This window comes from Corythoichthys intestinalis, chromosome 3 (assembly GCF_030265065.1).
Source record: "Corythoichthys intestinalis isolate RoL2023-P3 chromosome 3, ASM3026506v1, whole genome shotgun sequence".
NCBI lineage: Eukaryota > Metazoa > Chordata > Actinopteri > Syngnathiformes > Syngnathidae > Corythoichthys > Corythoichthys intestinalis.
This window is the reverse complement of record NC_080397.1, coordinates 50,729,317-50,751,342: the sequence shown is the minus strand read 5'-3', so window position 1 is coordinate 50,751,342 and position 22,026 is coordinate 50,729,317. Positions and strand designations below refer to the sequence as shown.

The 22,026-nt window shown below is 38.0% G+C and overlaps 1 protein-coding gene across 2 annotated transcripts in view; it reads right to left on the bottom strand.

Annotated features, from left to right (window-relative positions):
* LOC130913081 (excitatory amino acid transporter 1-like) overlaps positions 1-21,765 on the bottom strand; it is a 76,351-nt gene extending 54,586 nt beyond the window's left edge. For both annotated transcript variants that reach the window (XM_057831388.1, XM_057831389.1), the window contains exons 1-3: positions 21,557-21,765; positions 11,062-11,254; positions 3,256-3,393 (exon numbers count right to left, since the gene is read on the bottom strand). In XM_057831388.1, coding sequence (XP_057687371.1) covers positions 3,256-3,393; positions 11,062-11,245 — 322 coding nt within the window. In that variant the 5' untranslated portion in view covers positions 11,246-11,254; positions 21,557-21,765. The remainder of the gene's footprint in view (positions 1-3,255; positions 3,394-11,061; positions 11,255-21,556) is intronic.
* Between the last annotated feature and the right edge of the window lie 261 nt (positions 21,766-22,026).

Sequence of the window (22,026 nt, the reverse complement as noted above, 5' to 3'; positions counted from 1 at the left end):
GATACATCATTGGAAAGCTTAAAATCTCAATTTTCTGGGGGAAGAAAAATTTTGAACAGGACGGCATTTTAAAAAACAAAACCCTATCTGGAGGTGAGAGCACGCGAGAGCAGAATTACAGACGCCGTGATTTTAACGAGATATTATCGCATACTTACCTTGTTACGATCCAAAACCTCTATGTAGCATGTATCACTGAGTGTCAAGACACAGCTGTGAATGGCCATAGCTGGACTTTTTGGGGATTTTATGGGTGAAACGCGGTAATATAACAAGGGTTGCGATGCAGAAATCGCAGACATCAAGGAGTGGTCGAGATTTTCTTTTTCATATATTTACCTTTTTAAACGTTTTTTTTCCCAATTTCTCTTTGTTTGGATCGATTATTTATCATCTAACATCGGAAAAAATGCGACAAACAAAAAAATACAAATAAGCGGTAGTTATGAGGTAAATATCTGTGACTTTTTTACAGACGCCATATTTTTCATTGTGACGTAATTTGTTTAAAAGTTTAAAATATGCGAGTGATTAATTTTTTAAAGTCGTTTTTCTTAATGAATTATTAGACATCAATTAATAATTCTACGTTAAAAATGACAGACATTTTGAATAAAAAATATCATTAATCACCTTCATTCTATGGCTGCGTTGAAACAAAAGTGGTTGCGTGACGTCTGTAAACGGGGGTTTTCAGGGTAAACCGGGCAAATTAAAAATAGTTTGGGGGCTTAATGCGCCATTAATCTGCTATGCTAGCATATAGACATATTGTTCTTTCAAACACAACAATTGTTTTGGCTTAAAATACAGCAGTTTCTTTTACAGAGTAGGTGCAAGAGCAGAAACTGCTTTTTCAGTCTTGTGTTTTCCGCCGTATGCTAGTCGTAAACACTGAATTTTCAAGTTCATGTGGCACAAGTTCCTATCGATTTTCAAGCAATTTAAACCGAAACATTACTTGGGTTAAGCAAGTCACAAGTCTAGTCACACAGTCTTTCTCAGTAACACGTGTATTTGTGAATAAAATGAGGCACTCACTCTATTTGTGTTGTTTAGCTGTACTAACACAATCACATACATAGCTGGTTCTGAAACCAGTCTCAATATCATTTATTGCTTTATTTTCTTCAACGACATGCTTTGTTAAAGGGAACCTCAAAGACTTGTAGCCTCTAATAAGCAGCAAATGTTGTCTTTACTAAAATATATTATTAGAAAAACACATAATTGCCAGTGATTTAAAAATCTATAATATTTAGAACATGTTATGACCTGGGAGAATAGCTGTGCTAGCTAGCAAGCGAAGCTAGTATGACGACTGGCATGATTTTGTCACATTCTGCTGCTGGTCAGATTGTTTTCTTATAGACATGTGGAATGAGTTCCCAACGTCGTACCTGTATCAAATTCCAGCTCATCAGCAGTCTCTTCAAACCAATCCTAGGCGGCTTGCCGAGATATTGAGTTGCTGCCATTTGACAGTTTGTACTGCCCTTCGTTGCTAGTTTAGTTTACTTGTTTTTTTCCACTTGTCTGCCTGTCACTGCGGTTTTTCCTTTTTTTTTTTTTTTTTTTTTTTTTTTTTTTTTTTAAATCGATCCCGACCTACTGTCACAGACCCCTTTTGTGTCTCCCTTTTTGTGATCGCGTGTTTTTTTTGTGTATTCAATAAAACGTTTTACGCAATTCCTATGTTACTGTTGTCTGCTTGCTGTCTGAAGTGAGCCGCGTTTTCTAATTCCGTGGTCAAGCCAGCCGCACTTTCTTTTCAATTGCGTTTCCCTTTCAGGTTTTACCGCACACACAGACAACGCATGTGAGTTGCGAATGCTTTATAAGGAAAATTATGACCAACGTCACGTGAAAGTATTGTCCTGAGGTCTCTGTGCTAGTCTGTCGCAAGGGAAACCAGGGTTCCCATCCCGCTTGAGACCTTCATTTAATTGCTTTTGCTGCTGGTTTTGAGAAATATCAACAGTGCTTTCCTGCTCAACAGTTTTCCGCTTGTGTTCAAATTGGAAGGACAGAACCGACGACATGTTTATGTAGCTAAAGAGTGACAATGTGGTAGCCTGGCAGCGCCGCCCAGTGACGTCATTGCCCAAAGGGCATTGCGTCTTCAACAACAATGACGACCTACGTGTTAAACAATTTTTCAAATTTCATAAAATCAATAACATTAAGAGGGTTTTACATATCAAATTATTATAACTCTTACTAACATTTATCTTTTAAGAACTACAAGTCTTTCTGCCAGTGGTTCCCTTTAAAGGTCAATTAGCTTTCTGTGAGATAAAGTGTGGAATGAACATAGCTTGCCTGTAACAGTCTTCTAATGACAGATGAAGAAAGATATTCAAGTTTTTGTGCCTCTTTTTGTATAAAAAAAAAATTGAATGGGCGAGTTTTCTACCACATTTTGGTGGGAAACCCCCCCCAAAAAACCTATCATTATTTACGATTAGTATATGAATTGTTTAAAATTTCCAGTATATTATGTAACATTAAATGTACTAGGGCTGCAGCTATCGATTATTTTAGTAGTCGATTAATCGATGAACTAGTTAGTTCGAATAATCAAGTTATCTGATAAGGAACATGAAAAACTAAAATACCTGAGCTGAGCCTCAAACGGTATAAAAAAATAAATGAGGATCTATGTACAACAAAAGAACAATTGGCTAACTTGCATTGCAAAAGTCCGCTAGCTTAAATGCTGTAAAATGCTAACTTTTTTTTACATTGTTCTTAACAAATGGTTCGGACACATATTCCCACAAAAAACAGCTAAATATATTTTGAAACTAATTTAGAATGCATTAAAAAACATTAGCTCAAACAAAAACTTAGCTTACTTAACAGGGAGCAGTTGGATTCAGCCATGTGAAATGAGGCAGACCAGAGGGCAGTTTGTCCACCCTAATCAATCAAACTAAATGCAAACACTTTCAAAATAAACCATTACAACGCCACTTTAATTAAACAAATACTCGAAGCAACAAAATTTAATTCGAATATTTTATACTCGAGTTAATCGATTAATCGTTGCAGCACTAAAATGTACATCTAAAAATGTGTATTTTACAAGCATTTCATGATTTTAATATTCATGATAAATTAAAACAAGCATAGTAATGATAAAGACAAGAAAACATGGAAAAATGGTAACATAATCTGTTAAAGAACACTACAGACCACACAGGTTTTACGCCCTACTTTGCGCCCACTAGTCTATGTGTGATGCTGACTGACCCGTAATAAGGCTGGACACAAGCAAGGGCAGCACCAACATCTGCAGCATCCTCATCAGCAGTTCTCCAGGGAAAGAGAAGAACTTGACATCACGGTAGGACATGTTGTAAGGCCGCAGGGCGAACCCCAGAATGATACCTGCGCATGTCAAATTAAAAATTTAGTATTTGATCTTATGCGCACAATTCGACATCATTATTGTTTATGAATTTAATTGTTAGGTAGCAGCAAGAGTTCAGTGTATACAGTAAATGAAAAAAAATGTACTGAATTTAGAGTCAACTGTGTCGAGTGTTGTTACAACAGACACACAAAGAAAGTGGAAGTTCACTTAGAGGTGGAGACAAAGCCAGGAGGTCCTTTAATTGGAAATGAATGCACATCCTTTTCTTGTGATGTACGTCACTGCAATGCGCTTTCATTGAAGTGAAACCCACAGTCGTCCTAGTGGCTGATTCACAAATGTGCTGTAACTCTAGCAGGGGTACAGATGTGGCGGACGTGGGTGGGCCCCCACTCGATTTCCTGCCACAGCATGGTTCAAAGGTTAATTCCAAAAGTTCAGATGTCACCTAAAAGGGTCGGGTGAGGTCTGTGTATTTTTAAATTCAGTCCTTGCTTGCGGAACTTTCTATTTATTTCCAAGACAGCTGGTCTCGATCATGTTATGTACACAATGTCACAAAAATTTGGTGCGCATTTTCAGCATGAAAGGACTAATGAAAATCAAGCAGTTAACTTATGTTGTTAATTTCTGAAATGGTCAGCCTTTTGGTTCTAATGTGCAGTGTTTAACCCCAAATTTACTCAGAGACCAAATGCAGTACAACATGGCTTTTTGGCAATGTTGTGAAACTGTGAACATAGCATAACACGCCTTCGCGTGGGCCACAACAACGCATCCGTCTGGATCTGTGTTAGACATAAAAATACAAACTATCGTCTCTCCAAAAAATTCTGGGTCTTCCTTCTGCTGTTGAGATTGACCTAAAAGATCTCACCAGGCATTAAAACCAAATGGACAAACCACCTCATCTGACTACTGCCAATACAGTTGTATCACTAAATACGAAGTTAATTCGTACCACAGCACGAGAATCTAGTCAAAATCCTTAATAAATACTGCTGTTACTATTGTAAATAGGCATGTGCCTGTTACCATTTTCAAGTTTTTAAAGATACACGATAATATCGGTCGCCGATAATTATCGGCCGATAATGGCAATTATGACGTCACACAGATAATCCAGATAATTAAAAAAATTCAACCGATAATGCAATCCGATAATTATATACTTGATTTAGCCTCCAAATGTGCACAACCGAAGAATTCAGCACGCCGCCTCCTCAACCCCTCCCCTCTCTGAAGCCCCTGAGGGAGGAGGGGTTGAGGAGGCGGAGTTACACGACAAGAAATAGTTGAATATTATGGTGGCTGTTACTAAAAAAACGATGCTCTCGCCATCTGCGAAACATGTACCACAGTAGTTCCACGAGGCCGAAAGAAAGCGTCCTCATTCAAAACCACTAACCCAGCATCCATTTAAAACTGCATCACAAAGATTTTTGGAACGAATAAGAGGCTGTTGCTAGCGGGAATGCTAAAGCTATTGTAAACACAAGCTAAACTACGGGGCTTGTGACATTACAGAGTCGGGTTGTTTGGGAAAGCAGCCCAAGGCGGGTGGTAAACTCGCATCTAAGGCTAAACACCGGCACGACTGGAGACCGATAGTCTGCAAGTAGACGTCTTCCGAAGGAGCCCGCCGCTCTGGCCGGTCTGGCAGGCCGCCGCGCCATTGGCGGGGCGGGCAGAGCCCGGTTCCCCAGCTTCAGGACCTCCGGTGAACACCCCAGTTTCTCGAGTGTTCCCCACGGCGTGTGAGCAGAGCCAGGCCCCGAATATGCCACGGCGAACCGGCCAGTGCGGGCGGATTATCCGGTACGAACGTAGCTGCCGCCGCCGAGACAAAACACGATTTTTTTTTTTTTTTTTTTAACCGAAATGACCCGAGAGCCAAAGCCCTGGATAAAAAAATAATGCAGTTTATACGACCACCATTCTTCATGAAAAACATGCCAATCACATTTTCACCACGGACATTTGGAAAAGTGATGTCCAATAAGCAAGCTTATCATGACGGCACAGTGGTTAGATGATAATTTAAACATGGAGAAAACAAAGTCAGCCAGTCAATAATGCATTCAGTATGTAAAATGACGAGCGGTCAGATGACTTTGTAACGCTGCCTTTATTTTTGGCTAAACAAAATTCAGGCACAAAACAACACGCACGGAGATGCGAGCTCCAACTCCATCCAAATCGTACTGCCGTGTATCAGTTTAGCTGCTGTAAAGCAAATGTCGTGAGTGCCGCAAAAGTAAACAAAGCGCTGCAGAATGGGTACATGACATCTCGCTCTTTTGAGTAAATCATTTTCACAGTGTGCAACAAAGTATATAACATTAGCAATCACTTTTCAAATTAATTTAACTTATTTGTCTGCTCAATTACAGTCACAGTAGATAATCAAAACTTATTGGCACTTATTAACACTTATCAATTTAAATATGCACATTCCTGTTGTAATGAAATAACAATAATATTATGTAGCCACAAATATTCAAAATCTTTTCTTCTTCAAAGTTTTTTTTAGGATTAAGTATAACAATGTATTGCTTAAAATAAGGCTGTTATGATTATTTTCAGCTAGCTATTTTTCTTCTAAGAAATCTGAGAGAAATACACTTGAAGCGCTGGCAGATAATTTCACTTATTTCCAATAGAGTTACACTTAAAACTGACTAGTTTTAAGGAGGTGTGTTTTGCAGTGTATTAATGCTATATATGTTAGGAATGGCTTACTTTTAAAGGAATTTTTGTGCAACTTAGGTATTTACTCTGTAAGTAATTGTTGCCAAAAGTTTAGCATTACACAATGTCAGGCAATCTGTCATTATTTAGATGTTGGAATTGAATACTTGTTCATATGTTGAAAAAAAGAGCAATAAATTATATTTTTGCACAGTAATATTTTCTTTTGTGTATACTTTAAAATTTTACATTAATCTTTTAATAGAATTATCGGCTTGACATTATCGGTTATCGGTTGGAACGAGGAGGAGATTATCGGTTATCGGTATCGGCTGAAAAATGCATTATCGTGCATCACTACAAGGTTTACTATGATATGAAAACGACACGGTTTCAAATCCACTAAAATGTTCCGTCATACAGAATTAGTCGTACAGTATTAGCTATTCTTTGTGTCCCACAAATGCAGCGAGAAATCCGTGGCTTGGAGCAGCAGCCTCCAGTTGTTGGTCTGTCCTGTGTCTGTGACACTCCACCTGAGCTTTTTCCCCTCTCAAAAAAGACAAAGTCGCTAGTATGGGAGCACTTTGGCTACCGAAAAGAAACAGACGGCCGTGGCTTAGAGGAGGAAGGACAGCCGACATGCTTACGCAGGGTGGTTGCCAGGGGAAGCAACACCTTCAACATGATTTCACATTTACGTGACCGTCATCCGTCACTTTATAAAAAAATTTAAGGTCAGTAAACGCCGCCATGAATGTTTCCCATCAGCTACAAGAGTTCACTCCAGCGTGTTTGTGTCTAGCGAAAATAAATAAAAACTATAAATAAAATAAATACTATAACGTAAGCATGTTAACAAGGTAGAATAATGTGGCTAGTTATCATGCCAAGTGGCCTAACTAGTTTCCTCTTTATCATTAGCCTACTTTTGTAAAGTCTTCAGTCATTTTAAACATCTCTTCAAAAAAACATTTTCATAATACAGAATGTGTTGCTTTTTTTCTCTGGCGACTTTGTTTTGAGCAAGGGTGACTGTGTGTGTGTGTATAATGTGTAAAATATTATACGAGTCATACACAAGCGCTCTGTCTCTTACCATTAATATTCAACTAATTAATATCAATAGTAGTAGGGGTATATGTTTTACATTACATCAATTTGATCATATATTGTTTAAGTCCAGTTCTATATAACCAAGGGCTGTTGTTCTAATGTTGAGCAACATGAGCTGTGGCTGTGGGTTTCGTCTATAAATTCTATTTAAAATATTTCAGTTATTTATTTTTTATTATTTTATTTATTTATTTTAACATTACATTGTTGATTTTTGCAAATATGTTGTGAAATATTAAAAAATCCTGTTCAATTGAAAACTTTTTTCAAATCTAAAAAAAAACAAAACACATTTTAGAGTCCTAACTGCAATACCGTGATACCGCGGTATTTTTGCTTAAGGTTATCATCCTGTCAAAATCTCATACCGGCACATGCCTAAATGCAAATAGCAATTACAGAGCAAAACAAATTAATTATAAATAAAAATCGGAATAATAACATAGTAATAATAATAAAAATACATGTAACAAATTGGGTTGTAGTGTGGCGGATGTGTTTTGCGTGGTGTACCTGAATGCACCGTGTGGCTGACGTGACAAAGTGAGAGAGGTGCATTAGAGTTTTTACTTTCAATTTTCATGTTCTGTTGTTGGCGTCAGCTGTGGCGGACCGTAGGCGTGTTATGTTGCACAAGTTCTGGAATAAATTATCGAAAACCTGACGAAGCTGGCGATTTTTTGCCGATGTTACAATAATAATAATTGTAACCTTAACTTATAAAAACTGGCAAACGGGGGTCGTCAGATTTGTCGAGTATTGTTGAGCCAGTTCACGGATGCGCATACCCCGCTCATATTTTCCTATCATTTCCATTTTCATTACAATGGTAAATGTCACCTTTTTCCTTTTTTCACTACCTGTACTAAGATTCTTGGAACCCATGTTGATTTTTCTCCAAAGAAAATCTGCCATCTGTCCTTCTTGCGGGAAAACAAAAACTGCGGCGCTGTCGTAAATCGTCGTATTTCGAGCATGTTGTCAGATGTAGAAACAAATTGCGAGTCAAATTTTACGTCGGATGTGGAAAAGATCGTGTCGAACCGATCGTTGTTCATTCTTTCTCTTTTTTATTAGAAAATAAAATATAATATATTGCGGACCTTACAACAATATTAAGATCCAAAGAATTTAAATTGGACCTAAGCATTCATAATTAATCAGGCATGAAAATGGGTCAGGGGTTAAAAAGGTGAGAAGGGTGTGGAGGAAATATGTTCCAGTACACTGTACACCCCAACAAAATATTGAGCTCTGTCGACCCACACTGTGTTTCAGCAGGGCCGTGCAGAGACCGGTGGAGGGGCCGGTGCTCGTAGATCAAAAGGAGCACATGAACAAGTATTTAATACACCTTAAAACAACATAACTTCAATTTTAACCAGCTTTAGATAATAATTGGCTGCGACTGTGACATACTTTAATTGGGAGGGGGCAACAGTGAATAGAAATCAAAACTGTCATCAACACTTTCTGGCTGTGACTCAGTCAGTCTTCCTCTTTTCTTCCTTCAACCTCTGCATCAAAACTTCCTTCCTCAACTTGTTCATCTGAGAACAAACCACATCAGATGGTCACTGACCCACCAACAGCACAGTTTTCTTAAAACTATTATTTCATTATTATCCATACTTAACAACTCAAGCACCTAATGATTAATAAAGCAATGACATAAAAATCTTATAGAAAAATAACATTGTAATTGTGTTTATAATTGTATTTAATACCCGACTATCCTTGCAAACTTGTTCTTACCAGGTCTGCTATCCACCCAGCTGATGAGGTATCCACTGCCTTTAGCAGCCTCATCTAACTCCTTTTTTTATCCCTCAATCTCCCTTCCCTACGACGCATGTCTATGTAATGAAATATAAATATTTTAAAAAACAGACTCCCCGGTGGCTTTTAGTTTTAAAGCTTTCGTAATTTCTTTCTCTCTCAATAACGATTTGTGTTTTTATTATTCAATCAAAAAACAAAGTTACTTCTATCAAAAACAAAGTTGCTACAATCAAAATACAGTATATACTTTTAATCCCCAAAAAGTCACTTCAATAAAAAAAATTGTTTTTGATTGCAAAAATAAATTTGAGACAAAAAAAGCATTTGAAAACTATTTTTCTTGATTGAAACAAATTTTTCCATTGAAGTAATGTTGTTTTGCATTTGGGCCACATTTTGGCTAGGACATTTGTGTCTTTATTATTCAATCAAAGAAGTTGCTTCAAACAAAGAAATATATATAAAAAGAAAAACTTTGCACATGTGTCAATCACCGTTTACCAAAGCCTGAGAGGGTTTGAGTAGACTCACTATGAAGCATTTAATAAAGCCAAGCATTTTCTTACTACTTTATTCTTGTTTAAAAATAATTCGGTGGGGCAGTAACATGTTTAAAACTTATCATAATTCTTACATTTTGAAGTGCTTGAAAACCATTCATAAATTATACTTAGGTGAAAAAAGTGAAAAAACATGTCATATATATGTATCTTTTTTCCAATGTAAAATCTGAATAAATGCATTTAACACGCACAAAAAAAATGGGGGGGGGGGGGGGGGGGGCGCTACTTTGCGGTTTTCACTTATTGCGGCGGGTTCTGGTCCCCATTAACCGCGAAAAACGAGGGATCCCTGTATTTCTGAAAAGCTTTAAGAAGCAGGACTCATTCCCACCACTCGTCGGGCCGGTGTTGTGCCGACACCGGCCGTCAGCTCAAATCCAAGCCAAAAATTATGCGTCTCCGGCGGACGACGGGAGCGATGTGAGGCGCCCCTTCCATCCGAGAGCATGTCGCTTAATTTGACTCAACAGTGTGTTTCTTCGTTTGTATTACCGCTAAATACACAAGCCTGACGCCAATTTAACGGGAGCTATTTTTTTTCATGGGAGATTTGGCTAGCTCTGGCAGTGTTCAACGCAAGCTGCAACGAATGGCAGTAACTTTTTCATATCGCAAAATGTGAAAACGATTGAAACCATTACTCACCAACTTCAATCTGCTGGCAAATACAGGCAAGTGTGTATGCTGCGCTCTGGTCTGCCCCGGTGTGGATAAGGCCTGCTTTTTGTTTTCGCAGCTTTGCAATGCAACGAAAGGCTCTCCGAGCACTCCATGTACAGTAAGGAGTGCGCGCGTTTGGAATAATGGAACGCAGCTTGGGCCGATGATTGGTTCTCGTCAGCGAAGCATCTAGAAGGATTTGCTGACTGTGCTCTTAAGTGCTCAGTTTACGTACTAAGTTAATCACATGATGATAATAATAATAAGAATTAAATAAAACCTCCCGACCCCCCCTCCTCCCAAAAAGAATTTCTCCTCGGATCTACGCAATTCACGTAGGTCGCCCTTTTTGACTTCAAAACGGCGAATTTCGCCGAAAGGTGAGAGATTTTCATGCCTGATTAATAATTAAAAAAAAAAAAAAAACACATAAAGCTTTAATTCAGCTTTGGAAAATCTAGAACCTGTTCTCCATTACTCCCCTGCCCTCCCAAGTTTGTATTTTCAGACTGTTGTGTGTGTTCTTTTTAGCTATTGATTAAATATCAATAATAATACCTTTTCTGAATCAGCGTTGATGTGCCTAAGAAAATGGCAATGATGCCAGCACAACTAAAAACAAGATTTACACTCCAATATTTTTTGTCAGTGGATTTTGAAATATTGGAATTTATCGATTTATTCTTGGAGTAAAGCACCGATCCTCCTTGTTCCATGTCCTCCAGTCTTTTTGTCCATACATTACATTTACACTTAAAATGTAAACAATTCCTACTTGACTAGCTAAAGACGACAGTTTTGTTTCTGTCATCCTTTCAGGGGAATGTTCAAAGAAACAGATAACTTTAATGTTAGTAGAGTTCGACTCACCAATGATAACTGCTGCCACGGTGAATAAAACAAAGGCGTTCCTTATAAAGAAGCCCTTCACGTCATTTTTGCTGATGTTCAAAATTCTTTTCCTGGCCAGCAGCGAGCGGGACTGGATGCCTGCTTGGATCTGCCGGAGACCTCGCCGGGCTCTCTGCGGGTCCTCCCCGTTGCTCTGCGTCATGGTGGAACACTGGAAACAAAAATGTAGGAAATGTTGAATATTGACAGATGTCTTCATGGCCTATAACAGCCCGCCTTTCTGTCAGCCAATCACATTCTGCCAGTGTCAGACTAACAAGCTTCCCCAACTTGAAAGAGTTGACAATTTAAAAGAGGTAGTGACTTAATTTATCCCTGGCGATACCTTCCCATTTACCAGAGACAATTTAAAAAGTAGGAGAAAATCGCTCGTCCATCAACATAAAATTACACCACGCGCATACCAATAACGCTCAACATATTCGTCATAAAGCGCCTCTGATAGAATAAAGACGTAAATTCAAAAGGGGTCGTTTTTTTCATCAACTTACCTCCAAAAATACTTGACAATCAGCCATTCATATGAATGTGGCCCGCCCTCGTCGAAGCGACGTTTAAAACTACCTGAGGCTTCATTACCCGGAAGTACAATCGTATAATTGATCCCTGTTGGCGTGTAACAACTCTCTTTCTACCATCTGTGTTGCTGATGAGCTGATCATTTGATTCAGGTGTGGTGAAAGTGGGCGGGAACGGTCAGGAACGCAGTTCCGGTATAAGATTCAGGGCTGGAACGCAGTTCCGGTATAAGATTCAGAGCCGTTATACGATGGTTTGATTCCGAAAATATGACAGCAACTGTCAAAACGCAATGTAAAAAAAAAAAATACTAAACTGCCACACATCCATTTCATCTCAAAGAAGAAGACAATCTACCAACATCAGATTTACATACACAAGTGTTAACAACAAGCATAATAAAGTGCTTGTGTAGCGAAATCAGTTTCCATCTATATTTATTATTTATTTTATTCCACAGACAGCATGGAGGTTTCCCCAGCTGCTGCAGTTATCTAAATCTGACAATGACGAGTCATGTCAATGTGCGTATGCACTAGAGCTGAAACGAATACTCGAGCAACTCGAGTAACTCGAGTTTAAAAACTGATCCGAGTAATTTTATTCACCTCGAGGAATCGTTTAATTATGCCAGCTCTAAGCATCACGTTTTGCCCCGACTACTTTTAATGCAGGACAACGCGCTGACGTCACGTGCGTAGAGGAAGAAGCAATTAAAAAAATTTTAAAAAATAAAAAAAACTTACCACAGCCGACAGCCGATACAAACTACGCCGACGTTGCTAATAACTACGCCCGCATGATGCTAGTTTGGTAGCAGGTAGTGTCCGATGCGTCTCATAGATATTTAGGACTAGATGCAAAATGACAGACTCGTCCGCGTCTGGGCAGCGTTAGTAAACAGCCGCCATCTTTAAGCAGTAGACCTCTCATCGCTAATAAATATAACGTTACTGTCACTCGCTCATGTAACGTTAGCCCTTCGGAGGGCTAGGTTTCTATTGATTATGACCACTGTCGATGCGTGGCTAAGGTGTCTTACATACAGGCTTTATTTAATCTGTAAAAACATAGCGCTGTAGAGTGATGAGGGTGTAAAATTAAAACATAATAAGGCTAACTCAGTTTTAGCTCAGTAGTCATTGCTGAATAAATGTGCTCCAATACAGCTGGTATTATACATTTATTTTGAACATTGCAAAAACTCAAAATCCTACCAGTACTTACAGTTTAGACTAACTTAAAACTTAACTAGAACTTAAAAATAGCTTGACACAAATCGAAATTAAATTGAAACACGTTGGAAAAACACGTAGCTTTCAAGTGATGTGTGTTATCAAGCGTATTTACATTTTTAGGTAAGAAATATGTTGTTGTTTTTTTTATATAAGATCTAGAAGTTTTTGGAGTGAAAGCAATGAATTTGTTTTTCTAGTCACATCTTAGATGCAATTGTTGGCCGTTTTCAACAATGTACATCGAAAATAAAGACATTGATTGACTGAAAATGATTCAATATTGGATTAAATGTCTTTTTTTTCTTCATGTATATTTATAATTGCTCTTTACCTAAAAAAATGTTTTATCCGATAACTCGATTAATCGATAGAATTTTCAGTCGATTACTCGATTACTAAAATATTCGATAGCTGCAGCCCTAGTATGCACGCAGCAAAGCAAAACGCCTGGACTCATTCATCCGCTCATTTGGCTGACATACGGACTGGGATCGCCAGAGATAGTTAGCTCTGATTGGTTGAAATGTGCATGTTTTCTGAAACAGCAAAAAAAAATAAAAAATAAAAATAAAAATAAAAAATAAAAAAATAAAAAAATGCAATGCAACAGAAAATGAGCAAGGAAGAGTTAAGGTAGCTTATTTATCATATTTTGTTTGCTCTGATAGGGGGGTTCACAACATCTTAGCTGTCAATGTGAACTTCTGACTTATATTTGTTCATGTTAGGCTACTGATTTATTTCCTTATGATTTAAAGTGCATGTGACACGAAAAAGCATGTTTATTTCATAATACAGGCGGTATTTTATGCTCCTGAATGATATGGACCGCTTGGATGTGTGTGGAAGCGATCGCTATATTTATTTAGTTTTTTTTAATCCCGCGCCATGAAAATGAGTGACTTCCGGCTTCGGTCTTGCATTGAGGAGGAGGGCGCTGTGACGTGTACGGTAGAAGACGTCCTCTTCACTATACAGCGTACTGTTGTGTATGAGGACGAAGGATTCAGCTGATTTTGCGGATAAGACGTCCTCTTCACTACACAGCGTACTGTTGTGTATGAGGACGAAGGATTCAGCTGATTTTGCGGATTAATACGTTTATTTTTCGCATCACACCAGCCAAACGGCTGCAGAAAAATCATTCTGTATGAGGGAGAGGCGTTTCAAAAGGTTCCCATTCACCGTGGATATTTACTGTGGGACCAGTGGACTTACGAGGAAGTGAGTAAACATCTTGTTTTGTCTTATGTCAAATACAAATACAGCGATTACAAAGTAAACACTACAAACTTTCTTTAAATAAAGGACTACTTACATTAGATCGTTGACAGGCATGTAAAAAGCTCTCCTCATGCACATTAGCAGCAAGTTAGCTGCACAACAACTGCAGCCACCCTCCTCCGGGGAACGAACTGTAAATTGCTCTCCGCCGGGCGGTTTGCCGATCCGCGAAGACAATCGACACCCCGGTCGTCATGTCAAATAACTGAGGCTAGTTATGTGTGATTTTCCGATTAGAAGACTTTGAAACATCACTTGGTTAGGGTTAGCATGTCGGCTAGCTGACATGCCTTTTGGTTTGTTTACATTCTCCGAAGCCGGAGAAGGGAAATGACATATGTCCGATTTAGGTGTCTTAAAATATCATTCGGGAGGTGCGACAGTAAAGGTGAAGTCGACAGTTTTGACCATTATGGAGTAATTTTGCCATGTCGTCCTGAATAAATGCATTTTTATTATTTCATATTCCATTCAACACAAGACTGTTATTTGTCATGACCATGCCATTTATTTAGCAATTGGGGAAAAATACTTGGATAAAAAGAATATCCTGTAAAAATATTGGAGTAGAGAGACTGAAACAATGACATTTTGCGGCTCTCTTCGTCGCGTTTTCCTCGTTCTGAATAATTCCCCCTCAATGGGCTGAATAGTAAAACCGATGAGCCCAGTCTACCGCTGACGTCATCCACCTGTTGGGGACGCTAAAGCCCTATAATGGTAGGCGTGGCTAACCGGCAGATTAAAAGACTAATTTCTCGTCATCTGCGCTTTGCTAAATTGTTGTATATCGTCGAATAGTCTCAAAATATGATTCTAATTCACATAATAATGCCATTTAAGACTTTTTCTCTCCTGTAAAATGCTCTTTAAAAAAGTCTATGTTTGCGCGATCTTCAAAATATATTCCATTTCACTCTGCATAATATGAGTCATTTGTACTTATTTTTCTGAAGTATGTTACTTATATATTTATTATTAAAAACACAACAAAAAGTAAATGTTTACATTAACTTTAATTTTATATACATCCTATGTTCTAAAGTAGTTAAAATTGAGATTTGGCATTTAGTATGTCAGGAAATGAGGAAAAATAAAAATTAGGAGATGTAGGTTGGGGTTTAACCTGTTTTTGTTAACTTTTATTTTGCAATTCATGGAAAAAAATACAGTTTTGAATGAAAATAGGTTTTTGTATGTGTTATAGAAATAACTGACCAAAACAGTTTTCTTTGCATTTCAGTAGTATTGCCCCCCCCCCCCCCCCCCCCCCCAAATAAATAAATAAATAAATAAATACAATTTCTGGCTCCGTGGCGACCTTCACGTTGGGTAGTTCCGGCAAGAAATTCTAACCACTTTCACCCCTGGTTAAAGGAGGGGGATATGGAAAACAAGCTGGATAGCGGTCTCGAGGACCGGACTTGCAGACCCCTGGTTTAAATGAATTGGACATCTACCACTGGAAAAGACAGGCAATAATACTATTAAACTTAAGAGAAAAAAAGAAAATCAACATTAATGTGTGGTGGTATCTGGGGGCCGTAACCAGAATCTATTTATGTTTTTATTTATTTCAATTTCATTAATTTCGTTTTTATTAATTCATAATTACATTTTTCTTAAAATATGTACAAATACAACAATGCTTGATAATGAAATATATATATACGTATATATATGGCAGAAAACACAGACAAGGCTGAAATAGCAGTTTCTGCTCTTGCACCCCTCTTTAAAATAAACTGCTGATTTTAAGCCAAAAGAACTGTTGTGTTGGCTAGAACAATATGTCTATATGCTGCCATAGCAGATTCATGGCACATCAAGTCCCCGAACTATTGTTAATTTGTCCGTTTTACCCTAAAAACCCCCGTTTACAGATGTCGCGCAACCGCTTTTGTGTCAACCCAGCCATAAAAAGAAGGTAAGTAATCGTATTTATTATTCGAAATGTCTGTCATTTTTAGCTTAGAATCATTAATTGATGTCTGATGTTAAAAAAAAAAAAAAAAAAAAAAAACTTAAAAAAAATATTCACTCGCATACATTAAACAAATTACGTCGCAATGAAAAAATTGGTTTCTGTAAAAAAACGTCACGGATATCTACCGCATAACTACCGCTTAGTTGTATTTTTTTCCTTACTGTCGCATTTTCCCCATTTTACATGATAATCAATCCAAACCAAGAAATATTGGAAAAAAAAAAAAAACCTTTGAAAGAGTAAATATTAGAGCTGAAACGAATACTCGAGCAACTCGAGTAATTCGAGTTTAAAAACTGATCCGAGTAGTTTTATTCACCTCGAGTAATCGTTTGTTTATTCTGACAGCTCTAAGCATCACGTTTTGCTCGGACTACTTTTAATGCGGGACAACTTGCTGATGTCACGTGCGTAGAGGAAGAAGCGGGGGGAAAAAAATAAATAAATAAAAATTACTGCAACCGCCAACCGCTACAAACGACGCTGACGTTGCTAAATACTAGCCCGCACGATGCTACGTTGGTAGGTAGCGTCTGATGAGTCTCATAGAGATCACATGTATGTTGAACTAGATGCGAAATGACAGACTCTGCTGCGTCTGGGCAGCGTTAGTAAACAGCCGCCATCTTAAAGCAGTAGAGCGCTAAGCGCTAATAGAGGACGCTAAGCGCTAATAAATAAAGATTAACGTTACTTTCACTAACTCAAGTTACGTTAGCCCTGCGGAGGGCTAGGTTTCTATTAATTATGACCACTGTCGATGCGTGGCTAACGTGTCTTACATACAGGCTTTAACATCACATAGCGTTGTGGAGTGATGAGTGTGTAAAATTAGGCCTGTCGCGATAACAAATTTTAGTGTGCGATAATTTATTTCATAAATTATTGCGATATTATTGCACCCCCCCAATTAAAAAAATAAAAATTACAATAACTGTGAGAATACAGTATATATTAATAGATCATGTACACCCATTTAAATGCAATAAATGTTTACTCTTAAATTCAAAAATACTTTTTAGGAAAAGACAACAATATTAATACTGCACAGAAACACAGAAGAAATAAAATGTGTTTTTTAAGAAAAATAAAATTCCACTTAATAATTTAAGCATCTCGGCAAATGAAAACGTTTCCCCTCATAGCTTATGCTATGGCGTTTCATGTGTAATACAGTGGTACCTCTACATACGGAGTTAATTCATTCCGGGAGCTTGTTTGTAAGTCGAAATGGTCGTATGTCAAGCAGGATTTTCCCATAAGAATACATTATAATTCCAATACAGTGGTACCTCTACATACGAAGTTAATCCGTTCCAGGACCTTGTTTGTAAGTCGAAATGGTCGTATGTCGAGCAGGATTTTCCCATAGGAATACATTATAATTCCATTAATTCGTTCCACAGCCCAAAAACCTGCACTAAATCCTTAAAAAATACTGCTGGTGCTATTACAAATGGCAATTACACGTAGCAAAACAAATAAATTATAAATCAAAATTGGAATAATGTAATAAAAAGAATAATAATAATTCCTGTAATAGTGTAACGAATCGGGTTCTAATAAGGCGGACGTTTTTTTGTGTACCTGAACGCACCGCGGGGCTCACGTGCCAGAAACAGACCGGTGAGCTTGAGTTTCACTTTCACTTTGAATGTTCTCTTGAGAACACCATCATTTGAGGCAGACAGCAGGCGTTTTGTGTTGAATAAGTTGTAAAAGAAATGATGAAAACGTGGCGAAGCTGGCGATTTCTTTGGAGACAATAAGAATTGTCAGCTTAATTTATAAAGACTGGCGAACGATGGTCGGAGGAGGACCGTGGAGATGTATTGTTGAGCCATTTCACGGATGCCCACCCCACGCTCATATTTTTCTGTCATTTGCATCTTCATTTCGAAGGTAAGCATCAACTTTTTCCTTGTTTCACCACCTGTACCAACCTTTTCTGAAACCTGTGTTGATTTGTCACACAAGAAAATCCGCCGTGCATTCGTCTGCGGTGCTGCCATTGTCGTCGTATTTCGAGCATGTCGTCGGATGTAGAAACAAATGGCGAGTCAAATTTTACGTCGGATGTCGAAAAGTTCGTGTGTCGAAGCGATCGTATGTAGAGGTACCACTGTAATTCGTTCCACAGCCCGAAAACCCACACTACATCCTAAATAAATACTGCTGTTACAATTGCAAATAGCAATTACAAAGAGCAAAACAAATAAAATATGAATTAAAATCAGAATAACAATAATATAATAATAGCAATAATAACAATAATACAGTACAGTACCTGTAATTATGTAACGAATCGGCTTCTAATGTGGCGGACTTTTTGTAGTGTACCTGAACGCACCGCATATTGACACAAATAGAAATTCAATTGAAACACGTGGGAAAAAATCCTAACTTTTAAGTGATGTGTGTTATCAAGCGTAACGGCATTTTATATATATATATATATATATATATATATATATATATATATATATATATATATATATATATAAATATATTAATAAGATCTAAAGGTTTTTGAGTGAAAGCAGTGAATTAGTCTTTTTTTTAAATTCTAGTTACATCTGAGATGCAATTGTTGGCTGTTTTCAACAATATACATCGAAAATAAAGACATTGATTGACTGAAAATGGTCCAAGATTAGATGAAATGTCTTGTTTTCTCATGTATATTTATAATTGCTCTTCACCTAAAAATTTGTTTTATCCGATTACTCGATTAATCGATAGAATTTTCAGTCGATTACTCGATTACTAAAATATTCGATAGCTGCAGCCCTAGTAAATATTCGAAAAGAAAAATCTCGATCACTCCTTGATGTCTGCGATTTCTGCATCACGACCGTTGTTATATTACCATGTTTCACCATAATAAAATCCCCCAAAAATCCAGCTGTAGCAATTCACTGCTGTGTCTTGACACTCAGTGATACATGCTACTTAGAGTTTTTAGATCGAAACAAGGTAAGTACGCGATATCTCGTTTAAGTCATGGTGTCTTTAATTCTGCTCTTTCATGCTCTCAACTCAAGATAGGGTTTCGCCATTTGATTTTTAATTTTTTTATTGTTTTTTTTAAAATGCACTCCTGTTCAAAATCTTTCTTCCCCCAGAAAACAGATTTTAAGCTTTCCAATGATGTATCACACATGCATATGGGACAATTTTGAAAGTTGGCCATATTGGGGGTCCCAGAGCAGAAATTCAAGTCACCTGAGTGTTTTCCGCCATACACACATACATACATATTGAATATATATATTGAACATATATATTGAAACGTGCAGAATGAATCTTAAACTACATTTAGCGCAAGCTAATGCATTATTTCATTAACTCAAGGAAGAAGATGAGCCGTATTTGTCGTTGTTTTCTTGGGATGAGTCGGTGTCTCGGCGAGTAGAAGTGACAGCTGCGCGCAAAGCCGCAAACGGCGAAAGAGTAGGCTGTGTGACGTTGTGTGTGACGCAGCTACGCAACCTGTTCAAGAAGCTTTATTGAGTGTGCAAAAACAAAAAAAACTTTATTGTGTCGCATGCCTGAAAAATTTGAATTGAACTGAACTACTTGTCAATACTTCTTAAAATACTTTTTTCCAAAGTTATATTTTTTCTTCACTATAATCTTTTCAATTTTTATGTAGATGCGTGTTCGAGAAGCTTGATTGCATGTACGTATATACTTTTGATAAGTTGATGAGTACAACACCTAACTTCACAAAGAGATATCCTCCAAAACCTTTTTGTGTTAGATGATATATATAATTTTTTTCTCCCACTATGTTGCACAGTATATAACCTGTTTTGACCATAGTTTGAGTAAAGCCCAAAAACGCCTATGACTATACCTGCTGTTTGTGTTGAATTAAAACTATTCAATCTTCATTTTTTTTCTATTGTTTATCCTAACAAGTTGAATAAATATTATCAAGCTTCAAAACGGTTGGTCGAGCATGTTTGGTTGTCAATGGCACATCAACATTACAAATTTTGAAAAAAGATTTTGGGATTCTTTTGTCTTTTTGGCTCCAAAATGTGGATTATAATTGGTCAGTGAAGAAAACAACAGTTTGGACATGAAGTTCAAGGTGTCTTGAAAAAAGGGACCCAACTTGGCCATTGTAACATTTTTTTCTTTGAAATATAAAGGCAACGTCAAATGCATGCAAATTCGGCCAAATAGGATAAGGTGTTAAAGAGTTGAACAATGATTGACAGCTGCTGCGCTGTGATGTCCGCTTCTTTGGCAAGATCAAAGATACCAGCATTGTTAACTTTAATAAGCAAGTGCTGCAGTGACTGTGAGGTTCAAAGAGCTGGGAAAGGGAGGGTGTGAGGCTAAAAAAAAATAAAATAAAAACTATCGCACGTCCTTGCAATGGGACTATCGCGCACGCACGCACACATCGCGATGGCGATGTTTAAACGATATATCGTTCAGGCTTAAAATTCAATCCGTACAACACGGGATGACAATTTAAATTATCTATATAATTGAAGTAGCAAATAAGGTTGCGTGAAAGTTGGTGGGGACAATTTAAGCATCCTGAAAAGTTAGTAGTGTTACAGTATGTCCCTACCGTCCCTATTCAAACCTACGCCCTTGGGTCAATTATAGTGAGAGTTCATGTGTACATTTTATCAATCTAGAAGTTTGGGCTACTTCTGCTTTAAACCGATCCACTATTGTCTAGTACCAGGCTTTCCCCTTTTTAGCAGCACTTGTTTCCTTTTTTGCTTACTTAAATTGGCTTTTAGTTCTTATTTTTGCAGTGAGGGCTAATTCTACACAGGAGTAAATGAAGACGCGCATTATCCATTGTTCAATCGGTGATTCTGTGATTGATTTCGTGTACTTGTCGCGCTCAATTATCCTAATTATTCACACCTGACGAAACCAAGAGTTTCATCCTGGCGCGACAAACATGAAAAGCGCCGACAACTTTTACTCAAGCCTTGTTTGCGCACTTATCCTGGGCGTTTTGCGCCTACTTTTGCGCAATACCGCTAAAGTTTCACATTGTTAGGATAACTTATTTGCATACAATGAACAAACTACACCCCAATGGAATCCTCACGGCTGTTTTAAGTCCTCAACGAGTATATTGCATCATGTTTTCCCCTGGACTTTATCAAATCTGAAATTGGAAAAACTTCCCCACCCTTTATTTTCACAGTCAGCGGAGCATTCGACTTTTAAAAAATTCGTCTTAAATCCAAACTTTATGAACAAATTTTACAGCCCCGCAAATGTGGGGAGCTCTTTAAAATATATTGAATGAGGGAGCACATGTGGCATGCGAAACAATGAAGGAACGCTTCCTTAAACAACAAGCATACATACACCATGCGTCCCATACACAAGCGGTTTAGCTAGAGGGCTTCATAATTTGATAGAAAATTGGCATGCGTACCTTGACACACTTGGCGGAGGAATTAAAGTTCTGTCAATGCGTGGTTGAGGCGGGGGGATGAGTTGTCGGTGGTCACACAGGGGTCTCTTTGGTGGTGAGTATGGCTAAAAAAATGAGTTTGAGGCGTGCGGAGAGGCAGAAAAGAGAACGAAAAGTGAGCCCTGTGAATGAAAGAACCAGTGAGAGAGAATGGAGGCGGTGCCACTGAAGTCACAGTTGTTGCCTTGTAGGGGGGAGGGGGGGGGTGATGGAAGGGAGGGAAAAGGGAGCGAGGCGGTGGGAACAAAGGTAGAGGGGAAAGGATGATTGCAGGGGTACTGGGGTCGCGGCAAGTTTGAGGAATAATGAGCTTTTCCGAGCAGGAAAGAAGAGAAAGGACCTCCTTGTTTGCTTCTTTCAAAGGTTTTGTCACGCCTGATAAGTAGAGACTGATTGCAGATTCCAGTAGAGAGGAGATTGGGGTTTCAGAA